The following is a 25,917-nucleotide window of genomic DNA, read 5'->3' as shown; positions in this document are numbered from 1 at the left end:
AAATTAAACTTTACTGAACTCCCTTCCACCCACCATCCACAGAGAATTCTAATACCATCTTACTGCATAGACAGACTCAGTGGAAAACAACAAAGTTACTGGAAAGCTAATTTTTCCCATTCAAATCCACAGGTGGCAGCCCCACAGAGGAAAGGCTGCTATGGCAACCTTAGCTGGGTTTTTCTGAGAGATGTCCATTGTGGTGTCTTTTATTATGGGATTGCTGACTAATTGTGGACTGCAAGAGAGATGTTCGATGGGATGCTGAAGAGATGCATGCAGTGTTTAATGAGCTGAGATTAAGGAAAGTGATCTGTGCAATATAATATCGGCTGCAGAACACCAGGTGTGGAGGTGAGTGGGCCTGGGATTTTGATATTTTTACAGATGGTGAAAGGGAAATGGACTAAATCCCTTTCATATTCAGCTTCCACTCTCCCCTGCCCTCCTCCTGCAGCATCAGACAGATGAAGATTTTCAAGAGTTAGTCCCACTTAATAGCTTGCAAGATCATTAAGTGGGTGAGGGCTGAAGATAAGATTCCATTTAAGGTTCTTTGCTAGGCCTACATCTTAGAACAATCTGGACATGGGAAAAAGAAATTCAGCAATCTTGGGATCTTCTCTCCCACTGTTATCTCCCCATGGTTAAGCTTCTTTAAGACAGGGACCTATCTCTCTGTTTATGTCCTGAAGCACTATGTAATTTGATAGGAGCTTAGATAATAGATTCATGGAAGTGACTCAATTAAGGAGTAGCCAGTGTGGTGCCCAGTCTTCCAGATGTCATTGGGAAAACTCCCACAATCCCTGATCATTTGTAATGTTGGCTGGGCTGATGGGAGCTGTAGTTCTTTGCCCCTGTATATATTTTTCCAGCATGCAAAAGGCGAGGGCATGCATTTTGTTCCTTTCATCTTGATGGGGCTCAAACTCCTGTTTCCTGCTTCCCTATAGAGTGAGCCACTGGAGGATGCTATCAGTGTGCACCATGGCCCCTCTCTTTGACAAAAGGGTCTTGAACCTCTGTCCCAGGAAGGCTTTGAGTGCTTCCTGCTGGTCCACTGCCAGAACACGGGGATGCGTGTCCTGATCTCCCTCCCCTTTCTTTGTGTGGAGTTCCAAGTCAGTGGTGGTGAGGAGAAAGGGACTTGAACCCATGTCTGGAAGGGTGCCTGGGAATTGCTGGCTGCATCACTGGGGCTGCTGGAGTGGGAGTTGTATTGATTTGCACACTTCGTTGAGCGATTATACAGTGGTGTGTGTCTCAGGCATGTCCCCACTGTTGTGAGCTTATTGGCTACCTCTGCGAATGACAAGTGGGCATTGGTGGCAACACAGTCCCTGATTGGTAAGTAACAGAGGGAAGCTGTATCTGTTATTTTTCTGCCATTTCTGGTTGCATGTGTCTTTCCTCTCCCCTCTCCTCCAGTAAGTTGCCATTGGATTTGGCAACTGCTGCCTCAACATAGAAGCAACGTGTTTCTGGACCTGGTATATGTGAGCACAGGATTGCTCTTCCCTTCCTGGAAATGTTTCCATTCCCAAATGCCAAATCATATTGACATTCTGTATACACCTTGCCTTCCGATGATGCAGGATAAATGAGGACAAATGACTCATCTGAACAAGCTGTCACCTGTCTGCTTCCATAATTTACCTGGAGCACAGCAGAACTTGCATCAGAATCAGTTATATTTATTGCTGCCAACACAAAGGTCTTAGGACTGAAGGATTTCCATCTGACAGCTTGTATATGCAGCAGGCCAAAATGTACAAGAAGACTATACTGAGGGATCAGGGCAAGAGAAGGGGGCATGTCTTTTATTACTTGCATCAATGGTTCCTGTGCGTGCTTCTTCTCAGATTCCTGTTATGCTTCTATCCTTGATGTGCAGTGTTGTCACAGAGTCAAGGCCAATTCATCGACTGGTTGTTATGAGATTGGCAAAACAGTGTTTTCCTCCTAAAGTCCAGCTGTGTATATATATTAGGGCTATCTTACGCACTCAGCAGAATCATGCAGGAAACGTTTCATACACTGTACCATTTGGGCTGAAAGGTGGGTAGGGGGTCACTCTCCCCCAGTGGTGTGCAGTGAAATTTTGTATAGGGGAACAGTTAGGGTCAGAGGCACCAGCTTGTGAGGTGGGAGCTTGTGGGAGTGGGAGCAACGTATGTGGTGTCGTCACACACATGGGCATTGTGCCTCACTCCCTAAACTGGGCATAAGCTTCCTGGGTATTGAGAAGGAGGTGCCAAGGGAACATTTAAGGGATTAGCCTAGTCCCCATAGGCTCTCTCCCCAATTTTTGTTTTTATTGGCTTTGTGCATATGTACATCAATTTTCAATAACCTTCTTTTTCATAGTCACACATTTTCTAGAGTCATTACATACAAGTATTACAACCAAGATCATGTCTGAAAATAAGTTATAAAATATACCATGAAATAAAAACAAATGAGTAATTTGCTGCAGTCTTCTAAACTAAACAAATCTGTTATCCAGCAATGTGAAGATGACTCTGGCATGTCTAGATGCTTGTGAAAGCTCTCACTTTTGAATGGCTAGAATGTTGCCAATTGTACAAAAATTAAGATACACGCCTGTTGTGATGCCCACTTTTTCTCTGTACAAAAACAAACACACCAACTGGCATGCTGGTCCTGGAAGATTCCTGCCCTAGGGCTGAAAATATGTTTTCTAGGATGTCTAATAAGTCCATCTACACCCCACATGTATTGGTCCTCCCAATGTAGCAAGATTTGGGGTGACATTTTTCACTTAATAAGAAGAAAAAAATACTTTGAACATTTATGAAATGTGTGGCACAAGAGAGGTAGAAAAAGGTCTGTAGCTTCAGTGCCGTAGGCTAGGGGTGCTGATCCTGCATTTTAATATACAACTTAAAATTAAACTCATTTTGAAATGATACAGTACTTGGGGGAGCTCATTTAATCTACCACATCAAAGGCACTGAAGATGTTCCAATATATTGAGGCTCAAGTGTGTGAAAGTGGTTTAGTTTTTGTGAGTGGTCAGCCACACATATATTCAAAGTTAGTCCTTTGATATCAAAGAGCTGGTCTTCCTTAATGGCTGTCCATCTGTAAAAGTAATTAACATTTGAGTAGAAGCTCCTAATCTGTTGGTCTCTAAAGTCATGGTGTTATATATCTTCACACACTTGTCTAAATGCAGAAGACATCAAATGATACAGCTAAATTTGGCCTCTTCCAGAAATATTCATTTTCAGAGGATCAAAAGTTCAGTACTGAAAATTAGCTAGACAGAGCCTGCAATTCAAAATAGCCTTTCCTGAAAGTAAGTCTCATGGAACATGTATGATTGCATTACTAAACACACTTACAAGGGAACACACTTGCAAGGTCCCATTGAGCACAGTGAGTAAATTTGCATAGAATTATGCTGCCCACTTCCAAAGGTGGTTGGTACTCACTAGACCTGGTGGAGCTGCTAGGAGGTCATGGGGTGTGACCTCTGAGGTCATGGAATCACGATGGGGAGGGGAAGCACACTAAAATAAAATAAAATAGAATCTGGGACACAACTAGCATATTCAGGCCTACAAAGAGACTTTTCATATGGCCCCTCAGCACATATAATCTGTGGTTGCCTGCTGTAACAGACTTAGCTGGGTGGGATGTTCAGGCAGGATGCAGTCCATGCTCCCATGCTCTGCACATTGAGTTCTCATTTGAACCATCCAATGTTTTATAACAGCATTTTAAATATGCCAGTGTGTTTTATAATTTTTTACCCTTACAACAACTTTGTAAAGTGGGTTGTAGTGCAACAAATGGAACTGTTTTAGAACGTTATGAAGACAGAGCAGGAGCAGGAGGAGAATCTGGTGTAAGTTTTTCTGGGCTACAGTCAGATGCTCATTGTTGGTTGGTAATCTATGCAAGTTTAGGTAGTAATACATTTGTTAGCCTTTAAAGTACTACTAGACTATTATTTCACTTCTGTCCAGAGTGATTGGAGCCACCCAGAGTGGCTGGGGAAACCCAGCCAGATGGGTGAGGTATAAATAATTTATATTATTTATATTTATATTTATATTTATATTTATATTTATATTTATATTTATATTTATATTTATATTTATATTTATATTTATATTTATTATGTTACCCTTTTGTCTGATGGGGTACTGGAATAATGCACCCAATATCATCCAATGACCCTGTGGCAGAGAAGAGAAATGTTAAATTAGGTCCCTCGATCTTCTGGTGGGCTGGTTTTTTCTGGGGTGGCAGAGTATAAAGGCAAGACTCTTGCCAATTGGTGTACTGAGAAGGAAGATGTGCAATCACAATCAAGAATTATGAGCCCCAGAAATAAATGACCCTAGCATGCACAAACCATACCCTTTATAGAATTGGACAGCCTTTTCTTCTGAATGTCAGAATGCAAGTGTCACTATATTCAATCAGGACTCAAAAGAGAAGGCAGCACAAAGGCAGTCAGCTCACATGCTTCAGATTATCTCCTTGGGAAAATTCCCATCCTGTGAGTGCCATATTTAGAAAAGTCAGTCTGTGATAGAAGTTGCATTTCCGAGACCTTATGGATTCAGACCTTACGTGCCTTTATTTTCGAGTCATATCGCAGCAAGGCTGTAATTGAAAATAGACATGAGTCAATGAATGAAGAGTTCAATATCCCAGGAAAGAAAAAGAGCACAAGGTTAGTATAATAATGCAAGGATTAGACGAAGGAGGGCAGGGGGGAGCCTGAACCACCAAAGCAACAGCTGCAGATTTATGTAGTAAATGAAGTCATAGGAGAGATGCCAGTTTTAAAAAGATTAAAGCCGCAGTCTAAAGATACACAGAAGCCTCCTGTTCTGTCGCATGCTGCTCTTGAAGTCCATAATTCCCCCCTCCCCATTTTGAGGGAAGAGTTTATTATTTATCGATTTAGCTGAAGTATTTTTATACCACCCTACAGTCATATTCCCAGGGCAGTTTACAAAAAGAATAAAGCAATTAAAATGCAAATACTAAACACACGCATGGACGCAAACTGGCAGCCACAACATTGTTAAAACAAGAGAAAACGCAATAAGCAAGATTAAAATCTGTTTCAAATGTTATAGGGGCAGCTTGTGAAAAACAGTAGCTTGGAAGCCCTGTGGAGCTCAACCCTCTGGATCTGATTCTAAATATGCAGGTTATGAATTATGGTGGATAAACCCCGTGTCAGCCAAAGGCAGCCAAAACAACGCCAAGCTTACATACCTGCTGGATCAGGGGCTAGAAATGCTTGGAGAAGTCTGAAGCATTTCACCTAGTTAATATTAAAGGTACAACTCATTAACTAAACTGTGGTGTGAGTCTGGCTCTGAAGAGAGTAGAGTAGTGACAGGAAGAGTGAATAAGGAAATGATTAGTGACTTGTCAACTAAATATCCATCTCACCTGCTTGCATTTGGGGGCACAGCTGTGTTCACCCCAGTAACCATTTTTTATAATTTATTTACAGCATTTATAGTTCACCTTTTTCTCTAAGGAGCTCAAGGTGACTTACATGGTTGTCCTCCTCTTCCTTAAATCCTGGAAGCTGGGTTAGAATGAGAGACAGTGATCAGCACTAGGTCATCCACAGAGCTTCATGGCCAAGCGGGGATTAGAACTCTGGTCTCTCAGATCCTAATCTGACACGCTAGCCACTAGGCCACACTGACTATTTTGGAGTACATGGTGCTCCCCCTCATTTAATTGCCACAAGGAAGGACCCTGTGAGGTGCAATCCTGATTACATAGCAGATTTTCCCCATGGACAGTGCAGGGGTGGGAGAGAAGCTGGCAAGGGACACAACAGAGAGACAAGTCTCACTATCTCTCCAGACAATGCTACTTGCATGGAGAGAAAAAATTAAAATGCCTCACTACAGCTTGTATCGTGGCCATAATAGGTGACTCTGTGAATGGGAGCATCTAATCCTTTGAAGGTGACTCGGAAACTACAACTAATCCAGAATGCGGCAGCTAGACTGGTGACTGGGAGCGGCCGCCGAGACCATATAACACCGGTCTTGAAAGACCTACATTGGCTCCCAGTACGTTTCCGAGCACAATTCAAAGTGTTGGTGCTGACCTTTAAAGCCCTAAACGGCCTCGGTCCAGTATACCTGAAGGAGCGTCTCCACCCCCATCATTCTGCCCGGACGCTGAGGTCTAGCGCCGAGGGCCTTCTGGCGGTTCCCTCACTGCGAGAAGTAAAGCTACAGGGAACCAGGCAGAGGGCCTTCTCGGTAGTGGCGCCCGCCCTGTGGAACGCCCTTCCAGCAGATGTCAAAGCGATTAACAACTACCTGACATTCAGAAGACATCTTAAGGCAGCCCTGTTCAGGGAAGTTTTTAACGTGTGATATTTTATTGTATTTTTGCTTTCTATGGAAGCCGCCCAGAGTGGCTGGGGAGGCCCAGCCAGATGGGCGGGGTATAAATAATAAATTATTATTATTATTATTATTATCTAGAAATGTGGATGCTATTTGGGCGCCTCAGGGGAAGACCATTCAAGTGAGCTCGTCTGAGCAACGCAGATTCTGATACCATCCCTAATAAAGAAGCCTACTAGCCAAAATATGAGCTTTCAACATTTTCTGAAGTACTTACTCCCATTCCATTTTCCAGTCTGCAGACAGTGGCAAGCATAACTGTACAAAGAGCTAATAAAGCACATATTAGGCATTTTAAGTACTACTGAACATTATTCTCTATTGTAGTCCAAGAGCCTTGGTACCTCCAAACAAAAAGCTTCTTCTTTGAAAGATGGCATGCCCACCCCGAGTCCTCAACACAAACGTTCATCATGAAACCACCATGAACCTTTGCAACAAAATGCCCTCGTGCCCTTTTTCAAAAAGCTACCGGTAGTTCAAAGAAGCAGAGCAGACTTGTGCTCATCATTTATTGATGTGGTGAAGGTCATTTCTGAGGAAGCTTCTGGTTTCAGTCAGCTCCCTTCCTTTCTTTCACACACAAATGCAAACTGTTGTTGAGTGTTTAGAAGGACCTTGGTGATATGAAAAGAAGAAGACAGATGGATACGGGGGTTAAATTCCTGTTCCAGCTCACACTTCTCTTTCCTTCTTGTTTAGGTAACAGGGGGTAGAGATGTTCTGTCAAGAACCATCACAACTTCATTTCTCCCTTCCCTCAGTTGCCTTGATGCTGGGCCACTGTTCCTCTCCACATGAGTTGCATCAGGAGAGGAGAACCTCCAGATGTTGTTGGATCGCGACTCTCATCAAACTATTGGCTATGATGGTTGGGGTTGATGGGAGTTGTAGTTTAGCAACAACTAGAAGACTAAAGTTTCCCCACTCCTGAGCTACACTGTTCTACATACATTCAGTTCAAGGGAGGTCTCCATCTTCTCAATTGGAGGTGTTTCATTAGACCAGGTGTGAGGAACCTTTAGTCCTCCATATTTTGCTGAACTGCAACTCACATCATTCCTGGTCATTGGCCATGCTTGCTGGGGTGATGGGACTTGTAATACAGCAACAACTGGAGGGCTAAATGTCCCCCACACCTTGTATGTAAGGTTGCTTCTGTTTCCACCAACAGTAGGGTGTACAGCAGCATATCCCTCAACTGTCCCGATTAAATTTATTGAATCGGGGCATCCCATTTTCGGCATGCTCTCATGTGAGAACACGGTGTCCAAATAATGTGTTTTGGGGTGCCATACTCTCACACAGATCACATGACTCGCATGGGAGCATGGCCCCAGAAGACACTGGTCTTGGTCTTCCACTGGGACATGTTGGAGAGTATGCAACAGGGCCTGGAAAAAGTCAGAGCACTGAGGCTGCAAGCCTAACTTTCTTTGGCGTAAGCCTTATTGAACTCATTGAAATGTGTTTTTGAGTAGATGTGTATAAGACTGCACTGCTAATGCTTCAGTGTGAGCTGGGGATGAGCCCACCAAAATAACATCATTCTCTTACTTTTGGCAGGTTAAAGGGTAAGTAGGTTTTCAGGATGTGAAAATGGAAGGTTCAAGTTGAGCCACAAGTCATTTTTGACCACCATGGCATTTTTGACTGTAGTCTACAACCCCATCCTTCAGGGAAAGGTCTTTAAGGCTTAAAGGGAAGCATCAATATTTTACTTCCAGTAACGTAACAGAAACTGAAAACATAATGAGAAAAAGCCAATAACCACTGCAATTTGTGCTTCATAAATTGTTTAGCGCTGCTACATTTTACGGGATTCAAATTTTAGGAACAGCTAGTGAAGCTTTACATATAGTGCCCTGGGCATTCTTCTAAATGTTTGCAAAGAAAGGCTTCTGCACTTCGTACCATTCTAAGCTATGAATAGGCTTCTTCAAGTAATTGGAAAATAATAGTGAAAATGAAGCCATAGTAATTGACATTTCTGCTCCTTTTGTCTTATTAAGAGAAAACTAATTTTGTTCCATGGAAAACCCATTGATAAACACCAAGTATTTCCAATCAAATGTTGGGATGGGTTAAATTTTTAGATAATGGTGAATAATTTTAATACCCACTCCTGAGACCGATTACCAGTGAGTAGCAATGCATCTTTATATAAACTTGAGGCATTGTATTAAAAAAAAATGCCTATCTAGATTGAACAACTACTCAATTTTTAATATATATTTAATTTATGATATATCGTTTGTAATTATTTTTCTACTTACAATGTACATAGCGTTGTATCGAGCTACTCAAAACCAACACATTGACATTAATGGACCTATAGTAGTCCTGTTCTTATTTTGATAGTAGGTCTAGCTGAGTAGAATTAATATTGGATACAACCCGTAGTATATGTTTCAGTGGAGAGGTTTATTCTAACTCTTAGGATGCATTTCCAAACCATTTTATTGGCTGGGGAACAAATATTTTTGTGCATTAGCACAATGATACTTCAGATTGCAGTCCATCTTAATATTAGCTTTATTGGTGATATGATACATTCTATTATTTGTGATTACTTTTGAAAGTCAACACTTTAATCTCATTAGCTGTTCATTGATGAGTGGGTTCGGATTGCAAAACTAGCACCTTGTCTGGGGAGCAAGACGCTGATGAAAAATATTAAAGATTACTGCAAAGAAAATTGGCTGTCTTTTATAGTTAGATTCAGTTCAGTTCCTACTTGAAACAGGATGGAAGATAGAAATTGAGCAGGACAGACACCTTTAAAATCAATGGTTATTTTTACAGATTTTGAAGGAAGGAAAATGGTAAAATATTTAGAAGAGTGTGCTAACTCGCATGGAAAAAAACCAACGTAAACCAAATTTGAACAATGTAGCTTTGCTTTAATCATCACAGATTTGTGGCATTTGCCCATTTATTTCAGGTTCCTTTAATGCTGCATAAAGTTTTGACTATTTCTGAGCTCACAATGGATAAAGTTTAGCACAGAGTTAAGGTTACTTTGCTGAAATGCTTACTTCATTGTTTATTAGTGTTTTTCTTCAAAATCCTATGCATATTTACATGGAAAAAAGCCTCACTGGGATTACTCCCAGGTAAATGATTATAGGATTTCAGCTCCCATTCCTCTTATTTTTGTGCTCTGATTGTACACTGTGGATTTTACATGAATGGGGATGTAGACCTGGCTCGTTACATAGCAATACAGTTTTAAATGGGAACCACTCTTCAGATAATAAGCAGTCTATAAATGGAAATCATAAAAGTAGAATTAATGAATGAATGGTGGTGCCCTGCTTTTCTAATAGGCACTCTAACTGGATTGCAATGATAGTGCATCATAATTCAAATAGCTTTTCTGAGATAAATTGAGACTCTTCACTATCCTCTGATGATGTTTGATTGATTGTATGTTTTGTGAGTTTAATGGTTCAGTGGTACTACTGTTATTTTCATTTATTGCCATTTCAGAAAGCAAAAACCAACAGGCCCCATTTTGTTGGCTGACTGGCACAATGAGTAGACTAAGGATAGTGGCTGAAACAGATGGGCTGAGCCTGGCTTCCACAACAGAAAAGGCTGAAATTAGATGCTGCAAAGACCGTATGGATGAAACAGTCTAGCACCTCCTCCCCCTCCCTTCCACAATGTGATATGACATCATCTGTGTGCAACATGACATCATTTCATTGATAGTCTGTCCAGGCCTCCAAACAGCAGCCAATAAAGTGGAGCAGAGATGGAAAACTAACAACGCAATAATGTAAAGTCAACTGTTATTAGGTGTTGCGGGAGAGAGAGAGAAGGAGCAGCAGCTGAAGAAGGAGCAAAAAGGGTTTTCTGGTGTGTGTGTTTCTTTGTGGCTGATTAGCTGCTCTCCCTGTGCAAAGGTCAGAGGGGGCAGGGTTTCTGTTGAGGCAGGTGATTAGCTGTGGGAGGAGCTTACCAGAGCTTGCAGGCGCGCGCAGTTTGATCCATCTTTTAGATTTAGGGGAGCTAGTCTCAAACCTTTGTTGGGGGAGACCTAGGTTTTTTTGGGGGGGGAGTTATTTGTCCTGTCTTCATGCTTTTTATGATGGAGGACCGCTGTAGCCACCCCCAACGACACGTTCTCAAGATGGAGGGTGAGGGAACAGCTGCAGTCGCCTGCGGTTCCTGCGCAATGTTTGCCATCTTGCCAAAGGTTGCAGGCAGCTTTACCTGCAGCAATTGCATGTTGATTGCCCTCTTAGAAGACAAAGTCCAGCAACTGGAGGAACGTGTAGCTACGCTCCAAAGAATTAGAGAGCTGGAGCTCTTCTTGGAAGCAACAGAGCACACCGTCTCCACCAAGGAGGAGACAGGGGACTCCCCTGAGAAGCAGGCTAGTTCACCAACACAGGAGCCAGATATATGGAGAAACGTGACTCAAAGAAGTAGGAGGCCCAGGGTTCGCTCTGATTGTTTAGAAATACACAATCGCTTTGAGGTCCTCTCCCCTAGCATGGAAGACGAAGAGCAGACTCCATTTGAGGATCTCTCCCTCATTACAGTCGATCAGGTATATGAAGACGAGCAGCAAAGTCAGTCCTCAGGGAATGTGCAGGCGTCCTTGGAACGGACAGCTCACGGAAGAACCCCGACCAAACCTAAGAGGAGGCGTGTAGTGGTGATAGGGGATTCCCTACTGAGGGGAACAGAAGCAGTGATCTGTGGGCCTGACAAGATGTCTCGGGAAGTGTGCTGTCTCCCCGGGGCTAAGATCCAAGATGTAACTGAACGACTGCAAGGAATCATAAAACCCACTGACAAATACCCCTTCCTCTTGGTTCATGTGGGAACCAATGACACTGCAAGCAATAGCCTCCAGAAGATCAAAAGAGACTACGAGGCTCTGGGCAGGAAACTGAAGCAATTAAATGCACAAATTGTCATCTCATCTGTCCTCCCAGTTGAACGACGTGGCCCAGGGAGAGAGGGGAAAATAGTGGAAGTGAACAGCTGGCTTCGCAAATGGTGTAAACAGGAACGGTTTGGATTCTTAGATCACGGACTGCAGTTTCTTGAAGATGGACTTCTGGCAAGCGATGGGCTGCACCTCACAACGGTTGGGAGGAATGTTTTTGCCAAAAATCTCAGAAACCTCATCAGGAGGGCTTTAAACTGACTAATGTGGGGGAGGGAGACAGTGCTCCTGAAGGTAGGAGTCTATCAATTTATGAAGATGATCATCCAAATGTCATAGACCAAATAGAGCAAACAGCACGCAGACCTAGTGGTGGGAGGAAAAAATCCTTAAATAAGAGACACGGGGGAATGATTAATGGACTTCAATGTCTGTACACTAATGTGCAAAGCATGGGAAATAAACAAGATGAGCTTGAGCTCTTGGTACAGCAAACTAAATATGACATAATAGGCATCACTGAAACCTGGTGGGATAAGTCCCACGATTGGAATGTAATAATGGAGGGATACAATCTATTTCAGAGAAACAGGCCAGACAAGAAAGGAGGAGTGGCGTTATATGTCAGGGATGTGTATACCTGTGAAGAGATCCAAGATTTAGAACCTGAAAGCCAAAGTGAGAGCATTTGGGTCAAAATTAAGGGAGAGAAGAATAACAGTGACCTCATTGTGGGAGTTTACTATAGATCCCCAAGCCAAACGGAGGACATAGATGATGCCTTCCTGGAATAGATGGCCAAGCATGCAAAAGGAAGGGAGATAGTAGTAATGGGGGACTTCAGTTACCCAGATATTTGTTGGATGTCAAACTCAGCCAAGAGCATAAGGTCAGATTCCTCACTGGCCTTGCAGACAACTTCATTGTCCAGAAAGTGGGAGAAGCAACAAGAGGAACAGCCATTTTAGATCTGGTCCTAACCAATGTTGATAACCTGGTTAGTGGGGTAGAAGTGGAAGGATCATTAGGCGCGAGTGATCATGCTCTCCTGAAGTTTACTATACAGCGGAAAGGAGCAGCCAAGCATACTAGGACTCAATTTCTTGACTTTAAGAAAGCCGACTTCATAAAACTTAGGGAAGTGCTGGGTGAGATCCCATGGACAGTAATACTAAAAGGAAAGGGAGTTCATGATGGCTGGGAGTTTGTTAAGAGGGAGATAGTAAAAGCACAACTTCAGGCAATACCAATGAGACAGAAACATGGAAGGTGCCTAAAGAAGCCAGGGTGGCTATCTAAAGAACTTTTAACTGAGTTAAGATTAAAAAAGGATGTGTACAAAAAATGGAAAAGCGGAGAAACCACCAAAGAGGAATTCAAACAAATAGCCAGCACGTGTAGACACAAAGTCAGAAAAGCTAAAGCACAGAATGAACTCAGGCTTGCTAGAGAGGTTAAAAGCAACAAAAAAGGCTTTTATGGGTATGTTTGTAGCAAAAGGAAGAACAAAAAAACAGTGGGGTCACTCAGAGGAGAAGATGGTGAAATGCAAACAGGAGACACAGAAAGGGCTGAACTCCTCAATGCCTTCTTTGCCTCAGTCTTCTCCGATAAAGAAAACAATGCCCGACCTGAAGAATTTGGAGCAAATGATTCAGCAGAGGAAACACAGCCCAGAATAACTAAGGAGATAGTACAAGAATACTTGGCTAGTTTAGATGTATTCAAGTCTCCAGGGCCAGATGAACTGCATCCAAGAGTATTAAAAGAACTGGCAGATGTGATCTCAGAACCACTGGCAGTCATCTCTGAGAATTCCTGGAGAACAGGAGAAGTCCCGGCAGACTGGAGGAGGGCAAATGTTGTCCCTATTTTCAAAAAGGGGAAAAGAGAGGACTCAAATAATTACCGCCCAGTCAGTCTGACATCAATACCAGGGAAGATTCTGGAGCAGATCATTAAGCAAACAGTCCGTGAGCACCTAGAAAGGAATGCTGTGATCACCAATAGTCAGCATGGATTTCTGAAAAATAAGTCATGTCAGACTAACCTGATCTTGTTTTTTGACAGAATTACAAGCCTGGTAGATGAAGGGAACGCAGTGAATGTAGCCTACCTTGATTTCAGCAGGGCATTTGACAAGGTGCCCCATGATATTCTTGTAAAGAAGCTGGTAAAATGCGGTCTTGACTATGCTACCACTCAGTGGATTTGTAACTGGCTGACTGACCGAACCCAAAGGGTGCTCATCAATGGTTCCTCTTCATCCTGGAGAAGAGTGACTAGTGGGGTGCCACAGGGTTCTGTTTTGGGCCCGGTCTTATTCAACATCTTTATCAATGACTTGGATGATGGACTCAAGGGCATCCTGATCAAATTTGCAGATGACACCAAACTGGGAGGGGTGGCTAACACCCCAGAGGACAGGATCACACTTCAAAACGACCTTGACAGATTAGAGAACTGGGCCAAAACAAACAAGATGAATTTTAACAGGGAGAAATGTAAAGTATTGCACTTGGGCAAAAAAAATGAGAGGCACAAATACAAGATGGGTGACGCTTGGCTTGAGAGCAGTACATGTGAAAAGGATCTAGGAGTCTTGGTTGACCACAAACTTGACATGAGCCAACAGTGTGACGCGGCAGCTAAAAAAGCCAATGCAATTCTGGGCTGCATCAATAGGAGTATAGCATCTAGATCAAGGGAAGTAATAGTGCCACTGTATTCTGCTCTGGTCAGACCTCACCTGGAGTACTGTGTCCAGTTCTGGGCACCACAGTTCAAGAAGGACACTGACAAACTGGAATGTGTCCAGAGGAGGGCAACCAAAATGGTCAAAGGCCTGGAAACGATGCCTTATGAGGAACGGCTAAGGGAGCTGGGCATGTTTAGCCTGGAGAAGAGGAGGTTAAGGGGTGATATGATAGCCATGTTCAAATATATAAAAGGATGTCACATAGAGGAGGGAGAAAGGTTGTTTTCTGCTGCTCCAGAGAAGCGGACACGGAGCAATGGCTCCAAACTACAAGAAAGAAGATTCCAACTAAACATTAGGAAGAACTTCCTGACAGTAAGAGCTGTTCGACAGTGGAATTTGCTGCCAAGGAGTGTGGTGGAGTCTCTTTCTTTGGAGGTCTTTAAGCAGAGGCTTGACAACCATATGTCAGGAGTGCTCTGATGGTGTTTCCTGCTTGGCAGGGGGTTGGACTCGATGGCCCTTGTGGTCTCTTCCAACTCTATGACTCTATGATTCTATGATTCTATGAGGTAACAAGATGGCCTCTGCGTGGGCGCTAGTCACATGATCATTGCACCATTTAATTTCAGCCTGGGGCCAGGTTATGAAGGTCAAAGTTCTCCTGCAAGGATCTCTATGAAACATATGCAACCAATATGGCTTTTGTACTGACCAGACCAGAAGATGGGCTAGCCTTCTCCCTTTTGCCTCACACAATGATTCTGTTGTTGGAATGCTGGTACCCACTTCTCAGTGTACCATATCACCTATGTTTATCTTTAGGACTGTGGTGTTCAGTCTTTCATTTAAATCTGGCTTCTTTCAAAGTCCCTCTCCTGGCGCTCTGAAGTGTCTTGAATGTACTTTCAGACACATGGATGCACTGATTTAAATAGTTTGAAATGCCTCCTTTTCAATTTATAATATCTACCTGTGTCTTCTTCCTCTTCAGTTTCCTTCTTACCCTCCTCCCTATTGTTTTTTCACAAGTACTGATTAGCAGGAAGTTTGTGCTGAGTATAATAATTGGGGTAGATGAGATGCTGAATAAGTCAAGAAAATGAACAGAAAAGCCAACGCTTTGCTACGCGAATGACAGGGTGAAATTATGTCTTTATGCTTCTCTTGTGACAGGCAGGCTAAAAGGTGAGCTAATTTTGCAATATTCTGAGACACCTTTATGGTATTTTGCTGTAAAGACAGTTGTTCCTGTCAGACAAAAAAATATGTTGTGAATATTCCGCACCACCACCACCTATCCTTTCAGATGAAAATTGCAGCTGCAACATGTCCGGTGGCAGTTCCCCCCTTTCTTCCATTTTTCTGTTGCCATAGCAATGCACGAGACACCAAAACTGCATCATCACACTTGCCTAGAGAAATACTTTCACTGTATTTAATGGAAGTTTTTGCTTTAACTAATCATCTCTCTAACTAATCATCATTCCTTACATTTTCAATAAAAAACCCCTCACTTTAGTATTTTGTTTTTAACCCCAGGGGTATATTTTCTTAATTTTCTGTGAATAGAGAATCTAACATAACAGAATGATATATTTTTAACAACAGCAAGAGGCACTTTTGTCAGCTATGAAACCTAAAACAGTATGAAATATAAGAGTTTCCATTTTCCTCACCAAATAGACCTTAGTATTTTTGAGCAAGGGCTCAGAAATGTTTAGTTTCAGTCCTTGATTTTTGTGTCAATGGTATTTTGGAATATGTGAAGTATATTTGAACATTATATTTAAAAAATTCAAAATAGCTTACTAAAACAATCAATACATTTCCATGGCTACGTGGCATCTATCATACTGGTCCTCAGACTTTGTCTAGAAACACCCATCCAAATGGAAGGAGGGTCTGAGTCCCCAAATCCCAAAGTTTCTAAAAGGTCATGCATGGATGTAATAATAAAAACAATTGTAATAAAAATGAGATTCTGTGAAGAGAGCCTCTTTTTACTACCATGCAACCATAGCCAACTCCCCCGATACCCCTCACTTTTAAAAACTGTATTGAAGCAATAAGCTACTTCTCTAACCTGCTGCTGTCTTTTGCTATATTGCTTTCCCTGGAATGCTCATGGCATCTTAATGATTAAAAAGAAAAATCTCTGCCTGCCTCCTGCTGTATCCATTCACTGACATTCAAATGACATGAATCTTTCCTACCAGTGGTTCCACTTACATTTCTCCCTCTTGTAGCAGAAACTTCTTTCATACCACTTGCTTTGAGTCACCCTTCAGTGAAAAACGTATTGATAAGAATGTCGGCTGTCTCCTTAGTAGACGCTGCATAGGGGGGTGGTTGTGTTGGAGTGAAGATGAACTTGGCCTGCGGCGATGGAGGCAGGGCTGGGATTAGGCAGCAAGGAAGGCCCCCTTTGTCAAAGAACGTTATGAAGAAGAAATAGTAGAGATGCCTCTGCCATGGTTATTCCCATAGTTATTCTTTATTTTAGAGCTATTCAATGTCACTTTTAAATTTTCTTTAGGATTTGTGCTGAGGTCAAGATGCATGCAAATTTGCTGCATGAGTTCCGATTCCCTTTGCAATTTGCAGTGAAACTGGAACTCATAGCATTTCTAATATCTGAAAAATATTTCGGCGATAACTTTCAGCTGGGTACACGGAATCACTCTGTGGAGTTGGGGCTGGGCATTCAGCTAGCATTTAAAAGCATACTGAGCTAACTTGCATTTTTCAAAACAATATGCAAAAGTGAAACATGCAATCCTTCAAAATTTCCATTTCTCTGAATTTTGTGACGCAGCTCTGTAGCCCAGTAACGTGTACAAAAATGCATGCAGGTGGGACTGAAATATAGTGGTAAGCAGGCCCATGGGTAACGGATGAAGGTGAAATGAACCACACCTTGTGATCTACCACCTGAGGCACATTCCCCCCAATGCAATGTTATAGGACTGGCCCTGTCTATATTTTCATGGTGTTTTACTCTTGTCATCACCAGCCATCATTATCTTCAAGCTACCTTTCTATGCCAAACTGTGTTCATTCCCCAGAGTGAGGACTAACATACATTTTTTTTAGTAAGTGCAAATAGATTTGCTTTTAAATGCAAACTGAATTGAATTCCTCCCCCGTTCTCTATTACTCAGTGTCTCAATATTTTACCTCGCTGTCCCTGTGTAGATATTATTAGCTTACAATATTTGTCTAAATATTTAGGGAGAAAGGGCATCCAAAAATACCTGAATATGACTGGCGTTTAAAATGACATATAGACATATATATTCTTCCTGCAGTTTCCATAGCTTAAAGAAGGTTAAATGTGAAGCTCAGGCCATTATGGAACTAACTTCCAGAGATGAAAGCATGAAGCATTGTTCCTAGAAGTCATTATTACCAGGCAGCAGAAAAGGATGTCCATCACATTAAAAACCTGTCACAGTTTTCTTTATGAGGAGCATTATTGGAAGCTGGTATTCCTGTTCCCCTTATATATATATTTTAAAAAGTCATTTTTCATCATATTTGTTAACAATTTTTAAACTCTTCCTTCCATAGTACAGAATCCATCATTAGCAAGATGCATATCTTTTATTGAGCGTCTTCTTATTTAGCACTCAACAGAGGTGCCTATCGTTTTAACTTTTAAACTCCTCTAAATATAAAGAGCACCCTGCAGTTGAGAGGGTGATGGTAAAAAAAATAAAAACAAAAGCATGCAAAATAAAAGACCCTTCTGGGAGTGTATTAGTGTATTTTTCATCCATGAACTTCAAGAGCAGCTTCCAAATTCAAAGGAAGCATTTAAATACAATCATTGTGTAAAAAACAATAACAAATAAATGCATATGCATTTCAAATATATAAAATGCAAATGCAAATCCCATGGAACTCATTTTTCTCCTTCTTACCGAAGTACATGGAGAATAGCCATCCACGTAGCAGAGTGTCTTCACTCTGGGTTCAGGGAATTACGATCCCTCCCCCTGGTGGCAGTCAAAAAGCAGATAACGAAAAAGAGTTCTTACCACATAATTTATTCAGTATTCACACAGAGAGACAAAGGAATGCTGTCTCTCTTAGATAATGGCATTGCTCCAAGTAAAGTCCCACCCTTTCAGTCCCTCCTAATCTACATTACCCCTGCTCCAGCTAGTCAGTGCTTTCTGCCTCTCAGATTTCTGTTCTGCTACTCTCATGGCCCACCTGGTTTTAGTAGGGGGGATCAGGAATGCTTTCAAGAGACACTGACTCTGTTATTTGTCTCTCCTCTAGTGCTTCTCCTTCCTGCTGCTGCTGCTCCAATATTTGCCAGCTTTTCGTCTGAACTATGCCCTTCTGCAAACCACTGTTCTAAATCTATAGTGTCCTCCTCTTCTCGGGAAGGTGCATGGTGTGTGTGTGGCGATCACACAGGGTCCCTGGATGTTTCACTGTCTATTGATCCCTGTGCCACCATGTTATTTCTCGCTGCCACCACCCAGGCCCTACCTGCTACAATACTGAGTCCAGTCAGGGTTAAATTGGAACATAAACTTTGGTTTATTTATTTCAGTTTAACAAGCGTATGATTTCATAAACGGTATTGGTCAGTTACAATCATGGGGTGCCTATCCAGACCTATAACTTCTGCTACCTGCTCTCACTCACTAAACCACCTCTCAGATATTTACTTGTCTTCCTAGTCCCTAGCTATTCCTGACTCAGCTTATTTCACTACACTAACTCAACCTACCCACAAACTCTATCCCAATTCACTCCCACTCCAACCAACCACCCAACTCCCAATGAACTCATGCCCTTTGCCCCTCCCAGAGCTGCTTTTATAGTCCCTCTGACTCCACCCCTGGGTCCTGATTGGGTAACCTGTTTAACTATTTCACCTCCAGCATTCTCATATGTTAATGTCACAGGTAGTAGCTCCCACCATTCCTCAGTCCAGCCCCTGACATTGAGCACTTCTTTTACTGCTGTATATAATTTCCTGGAATATCCAGAAAACCTAGACATAGGTACAACCTCTTTATTTTACTCAGCTACAGGTATTTTCATGCTTTGGACTGATCACTTTTAAAGGATTCTGATCCAGCTAAAGTTAATCATGGCTGGGTCTCACAGAAAGTAATCAGAGTAAAGTTAGTGGCAGGGTAGTCTTACATTGGATCACAATCACTGATCTGTCTAGTTTAGTATTAGCTACACCAAGCTCTCCAAGGTTTGCAGATAAGACAGTTTTCCCAGCACCACCAGGAGTGGTCAGGGGCTGAACTTGGGATCTTTACATGCAAAGCGTGTGTTCTACCACTGAGTTGCATTCACAGTGGACATAAGCTGGACTGGGACTTCATGGTTCATATACAGTAATTACAATAGACATCCATTCAGTCTGGTCCTTGCTATTTGAATGGGAGTGCCTGTGGGTTTGAGACTGGGGAGATGCAACAGTTACATCAGGGTAGCTTTAGGAAACATGGAATTATTTCAGAGTTGTGGCGCCTTTTCTGGCGGAAATGTTCTAGATCAGGATACTAGTAGTGCAGCCAAATAAGAAGAGAATACATTTTCCTTATAATTTCACCGGAGTGAAATTTAACTGCAAGTCCAGTCATTCTGTGAGCAGAGTGGTGTGAGTAAGCACAATTTTGTCTGTTGCCTCACCCAGGGAATGCCTTGTGCAATATCTTCATTGTGTCCATTCTGCTGCCCATAAAGTTCCCCATTCACAGCAGGAACATATGAAGCTGCCTCCTACCAAGTCAGACCATTGTTCCATTTATCTCAGTATTGTCTACACTGACTAGCAGTGGCTCTTCAGGGGCTCAGGCAGGGCATATCTCACCATCTCACCTGGAGAAGGCAGGGATTGAACCTGGAACCTTTTGCATGCATTCAGCTATGGCCCTTCCTGCAACATGCACACACACACACACAAAAAAAAACCTCTTATGCTCATACCACACATACACACCATTCCTATATTACTCACATTATGAACAACTTTCTCACACTGGGTAATAGTTGACAAACACCAGTATAATGTTGCCTAGTAAAATGAGTTTTCGCTTCCCTAATTTCATAGATTGTAAATATACACGTGTCATGCAAGATTCCTCCTAATGACTAAAAACAACTTATGTGTATCAAGTATGCAAATTGATACAATATGTTTTCCAATTAGACATGGACCAGTGTTGGTGGTGATATTAACAACCCAGCATTGAAAACAATTCGATCACCGACTTCTGCACTTGGGACTGGGTTTATGCCAGGGATCACTGGAGCTTGGTCCTGACTTTTTCTTTTTTCCCCCAGTGTCAAGACTCAATCTCAGAACACAGAAGGTTTGAATGGATGTATTTGTCTATGACCACACAGAGAGTGCAACTCCTCTATCACTTAGTAACTACAGAGTTTTCCCGCTCATCAAATATTAGGGAAGGGCTTTCAGATCACCGAGTGTTTGTTTCCGGATAAAGGTGAGTCCTATCATCGCTTTCTCTAGAAATTAAGCACTACCAACACTCCCATTAAAATTCTGAATAGACGAAATTCCTGGCACATGCTTCACTGAAGTCACACACACCCAACTTCCCTTTTTCCACTGAGAATGGTATATTAAAATGTGTCTGTCTTCATCAGTCATCAACCCATAGATGATACATCTTTACTCATTTCACATCACTTGTAGTTTATCTGAAAATAAAATTGCTTTGTCAGCTCTCTGATGATCATCTCAGAGGACTTGTCTTCAGAGGCTCTCTTTCTGTGCTTGAATTTCTAAGCACAGTGGGCTGAGCAGTACACATATCCAATAAAATTGACTTTCTCCCCTGTAATAGAGTAATCACTCCAGGATTCTTTTTAGTCACCCTTGATATCAGCTTAGGGAATAGCATGTTTGAGGGGTGGATTCATTCAGCTAGGCTAGGAGCCCAATTTCTCTTTTTCTCTTTGCTGTGCCATATCCATAAATGACTCATGCCAACCCTGGACATTATACTTGCCTACTGAAATAAATGAAATCCTCATTTTAAACAGAAATGCATAAAAAGATTTCCATTGAACCGTTTTGGCACAAAAATGAGGTTTTGGGAAACCCGGCATGTTTCTTCAAAAGACATCTCAAAGCTTATCTTTTTCACACTATTAGGCTGCTGTTTGGTTTCCACTTTTTATTTTATTAAATTACTCTTTTCCTTCTACCTGTAATTTGGGGGTGTGATGACCTCACTGAGGACAAACTAAGGTGATTCAGAGTGAGGAACATGCCAATCATGAATGCTGCTGTTGCTCTGAATTAGCTCTGTTTGCCCTCAGTAAGGTCACTACAAAGGAAAATCTGGTTGGTGCTCTGTGACAATGTCACTATTGCTCAGAAGAAGAAGGGCAAATGGGGGACTGTGAAGAGGCTGACAAGAGGCTAGTACTGCCTGGATGCCAAGTATGGTGGTGTAAAAGGCCTCAATATCTCCTGAGAATTAAACCACCAGTTTTTGCAGGTGAAGAAACTTCAACATTTCAGATCAGCTTACTTAAAATAAGTTGTAGCATGGACAAGCAGTGTTTAGTGGACATTGTTCCTAGGACTAGCCTGCCACTAGTCTAGCTGGAGGCTCCCTCAGTGAGGTCATTTCCTGTTACTGCCCATCGTGGACCTCCTGTTGATTCTTCCAGCTCTCAATACAATAGGAGACTGGGTTCAGGGTGGCAGCTGTAGGCAGCACCAAGATTAGCCCACTTAGTGGTCACAGTAATAGCCCCCTGGCAGTGTTGTTGCTGCTGCTTAGTGGGAAGAGGACGGGCAAGACAATGACAAGGTCTGAATGCTGTGAGAGCACTGGCAGGAGTGCTGGGTTGCTTTTGCGAGTCTGCCAGTCCACTTGCTTTCTCACATATGGGCCTGATCGCCAGCTGATGCCACTTTTTCCAACTTTGGGAAAAGGCTGCTTACTCTCTTTGTGATCCAGCCTAGCTCTGGGTGGTAGCAGTCAGGGGTTGGCTCCATGCACCTCCAAATTCAAAGGGCAATGTATGATTCAGTCAGATGCCACCCCTCCCACCATTTCAGGGACTGAAACTGACCAACCAAGCAGTTGAATCGCACATCAACACTGACTCAGGGCAGTATGTATGGTGCACACAGCTGTATCCTCTCTAGGACCTTGCAACTGCCCCTTGCCCACCCAACCCCCTCTAACTTTTGTTGCCTTCAACAACAATGCCACTCTACTTAGGGGCCGGCCCTGGGATCAACCCTTAGCGTCTATAACTTGATGCCTAGTCGTCAGTCTATCAAGCCATGAATTTCAGGAGAGAGGGCCCATATATATTTGTTCCCTTAAATTCTGTTCAATATTTCATGGACATCAGCCATTCCTTAAAATCCAATTTGTGCCAAGCTGTGTCCAGCAAATGATGTTAAGAATGCAGCACAGTCCTCTCCAGTGGTGAGCAATGAAATATTAAGGCGAGCTCTGCTCCATACTAAAATGTAAAAGTAGGTTCTCGGAAGGGAGATATCGTCACACCTGTCCAATAATGTCACTTTCCCCCCCACTTTGAATTCCAGGTCAGGTAATGACTGTGCCCAGAACTGCCTGGAGGAAGTTATTAACTGCATTGTATAGTGACACTATCTGCAGTGCTGTAATGTTTCAATTAAAAGCTGCATTTAAAATTTTTCATGATCTAATAGGAAAGGAGAAAGAAAAGCAAATGCAGTGCAAGGCTGCCTTCTGTCACACACAGATTGGAACAACGCTGGGACATCTAATTTGTGCATATCAGTTGATCATACCGGGAAGAGTGGCAGAACCCAAAGCAACACAGAGCAAACCAACTAAAGCGATGACAAATGATGCCACTAATATCTGAGAGTTTCCATATCAGTACAAAAACTGCATATCTGCAGATAAGTGTCCTGAATAGGAAGCTGGTTTGAAATTGTTAGACACACAACAGAAAAAGTAACAACAAAACCATTGCATGCTGTTGTGCAAAGAAGTCAACTGCAAATGTAGCTCCAATTAAGATCTGCATCACTACTTGGATACATATATGTATCTTTCATACCATCTTGAAAGGGGGAATTACTGGGCCATTACTGATAGCTGAAGGAAGCACTGAAGGCTCTAACACACAACCGTACCGTAAGATTCTTTGAAACATGCTGGAAATAAGGTTAGCCACCAGGGAGAACTCTTACAGAAAGGGTGGGAAGTGGAAGGTTGAGGCAGCCACTGGTAGTACAAAGCAAACATATTTATCTGCAGATCAGAATGTTTCAGTTCCAAGAAAAATCATTTAGAGAGTTTGCTGGCATCCTGTCTTAAAGACCTGCAAAGGTATAGGCTTCAATGGAACTGTGTGGGTAGCTTTAATATATACAAATATATACGAACTGTTGTAGCCCACTTGTAAGAAGTGAACATAATGGAGGCAGCTCTGGCCAGGGAGGGTGGGGTATAAATAAATAAATCATCATCATCATCATCATCATCATCATCATCATCATCATCATCATTATTTGCACAGGACACAATAAAATGGAGCTCCCAGACTGCTGGTTGCCTCTACCAGAACTGCTAATATTCTAGGTAAAGAAGACTCCGACAATCATATAGCTACTTTCCTTAGCTCATTGCTTCTTTTGTTAATGCTTGCTTACTTTGTTTTTAAAGACATCTAAATTGGCATTCAATGTTAAAATGTACCCTCGGGGCTCCTTGGTCTGAAAATAACCCCATGAAGAAGAAAATCCATGCCCAACCAAAGGAGTGTCTACTTGAATAAAATATTGGTGGGCCCAGGTAACCCCAGATAATTGATCACATGATGAAGTGTACACACACACCATTTGAATGGCAATGCCCACCAACCTGAGGGCGGGACTTGGGACCCCCTCAAATATTTTATTGAGGGAGGCGAAGCCCCCTTGGCCCCTAAGAGTTGGCTCCTATGCCCAACCAAATTCATCATGTGGAAACAGAGAGGATTTACCAACTTCCAAAGAATGAGAGTGAAAGGAGAGAAATTCAGAGAAACTAATTCAAAAGGCAGTTCCTCAGAGTCCTGCTGAATGTTCACAAATACACATATTTCCTCTTTGTCTTCTGCGGGGTCAGAGACAGATTAGACTCCATGACAAAAGGTATGTCCTTACAGTAGGGGGGCCCTATTTTTGGCAGTGTCTCTGTGGCAAGTACTATTGCATATGCTTCATTTAGATAAGCTCTCACAGCTCAGTAGTTAAGCAAACTCTGGGGTGCTTGTGTTAACCAGAATGTGAGATTTTAAGGACCTGGAGTAAGGCTTTTTCCTTAAAAACAAAAAAAACTTCCTACACAATAATGCTCTGAGCTGTCCCAGTAGAGAAGAAGCTTGCTTGACCAATTTCAAGGAGATCCTAATGGAAAGAACCTAATGCTGTCAAATGTCTTCCTTATCTTATAAACTTAAACTCAAACAGATCAGCAATAGCCTCTAATTTAATGTCTTGGCTCATCACTCATGAGTAATGAGTATTTTGAAGCCTCATGTTACTCTGCAATTGTGCTTTTCTGCCTTGTGTATTTCTACATTTTCCTATGTAACCTGTGTATCTCTGTTTTTCTCTTGGTCTATGGGCTTTGCAAAAGGTAAGATTGTCCTAAATGTTGCCTGTTGTTGTTGTTGTTGTTGTTGTTGTTGTTGTTGTTAAGCAGAGGATTTTCTTTTTTAAAAAAAGTTAAAACCTTCATTTAAATGTCTTTTTAAAAATACACACAGTGCTCTGCTTGGACAAAGCAAAAATAAAACAACTACAAACCAGAACTCTTCAGAAATCAGCAGGCAATCCTCAAGATAGACCTTATTCTGTGAAATAATTGGAGGCTTGTAAAGGCCTACTGGACACAGACAATCACCAGAAAGAAAGGCCTATATAAAGCTGCATTAAAAGGGGGAGAGGGTACACCCAAGTACATTCCCTACTCAACCACCTTTTAATTATTTTATGATAGGAAAGTGAGAGAACCCTGCTTCCCCTGGCCCATAAGATGTTATGGAGGCTGTAGAAGCATCAGTGTATATAAGAAAGTGCTTGGGTAGGCACTAGCCATGCATACCTGGAGCTCTTTGGATCCTGGCAAGAGTCAACTACTTGGCACAGCCTCCTTTTATACATTATACAATTTCAAACATGTATATTTCCCCACAGCCTTGTTTATTTTATTGCAAGAAATCTGCATTTCAATGAGTTTGTAAAAAGTGGTTCCTTAATGAATTAGGCCTCATTCACGTAAAATCTTAATGTCATCAGCAGTGAAATGTAATGCTGCCGAATAAAAAAAAAAGGTAGAAAAGAACGATAGCCAACCCTTTCTGAGAAATCCTTGTTTAGCCCGTGTTATACAGTTTGCAAATAAATGTGAAGACTCTGGGGTACGGAAAGATTGATCCACACTAGTGCTGTGTGTACGCCGGTGACAGGTGTCACAAGGCAAAGTTATTGCCTCCTAGGGTTTATGCAAAATCATGAATCTCATTATAATTTCAGTTGTAGCTGCTGTACCGATGACGGAAGAACTCAGTGCATGTGCCGACGCACAAAGTTTAGTCCATATGTAATACTTGCACATGGGTGCTGTGGGTTAAACCACAGAGCCTAGGGCTTGCTGATCAGAAGGTTGGCGGTTCAAATCCCCACAATGGGGTGAGCTCCCGTTGCTCGGTCCCTGCTCCTGCCAACCTAGCAGTTCGAAAGCACGTCAAAGTGCAAGTTAGATGAATAGGTACCGCTCCAGTGGGAAGGAAAATGGCATTTCCGTGCGCTGCTCTGGTTCGCCAGAAGCAGCTTAGTCATGCTGGCCACATGACCTGGAAGC

At 42.3% G+C, this 25,917-nt stretch overlaps 1 protein-coding gene and 1 long non-coding RNA gene across 2 annotated transcripts in view; both read left to right on the top strand.

Annotated features, from left to right (window-relative positions):
* The first annotated feature begins 244 nt into the window (after window positions 1-244).
* The window catches only part of LOC307216167, a 35,484-nt gene continuing 9,811 nt past the window's right edge, over window positions 245-25,917 (top strand). The window contains exon 1 of the long non-coding RNA XR_013838969.1: window positions 245-354. This is a non-coding gene — a long non-coding RNA (uncharacterized lncRNA). The remainder of the gene's footprint in view (window positions 355-25,917) is intronic.
* Window positions 10,275-12,666, top strand: LOC307216103 (uncharacterized protein). The gene is made up of 2 exons (XM_079975960.1): window positions 10,275-10,290; window positions 10,414-12,666. Exon 2 carries the CDS (start codon window positions 10,519-10,521, stop codon window positions 11,599-11,601), a length of 1,083 nt encoding a protein of 360 aa, XP_079832086.1. The 5' UTR covers window positions 10,275-10,290; window positions 10,414-10,518; the 3' UTR covers window positions 11,602-12,666.

The sequence above is a fragment of the Podarcis cretensis genome (genome assembly GCF_951804945.1).
Source record: "Podarcis cretensis genome assembly, chromosome: 5".
Lineage (NCBI taxonomy): Eukaryota > Metazoa > Chordata > Lepidosauria > Squamata > Lacertidae > Podarcis > Podarcis cretensis.
This window is presented reverse-complemented; position numbering and strand designations above follow the sequence as displayed.

Excerpts from the sequence above, each read along its gene's own strand:
- LOC307216103 (XM_079975960.1), top strand. The coding sequence starts at position 10,519 with ATGCTTTTTATGATGGAGGACCGCTGTAGCCACCCCCAACGACACGTT.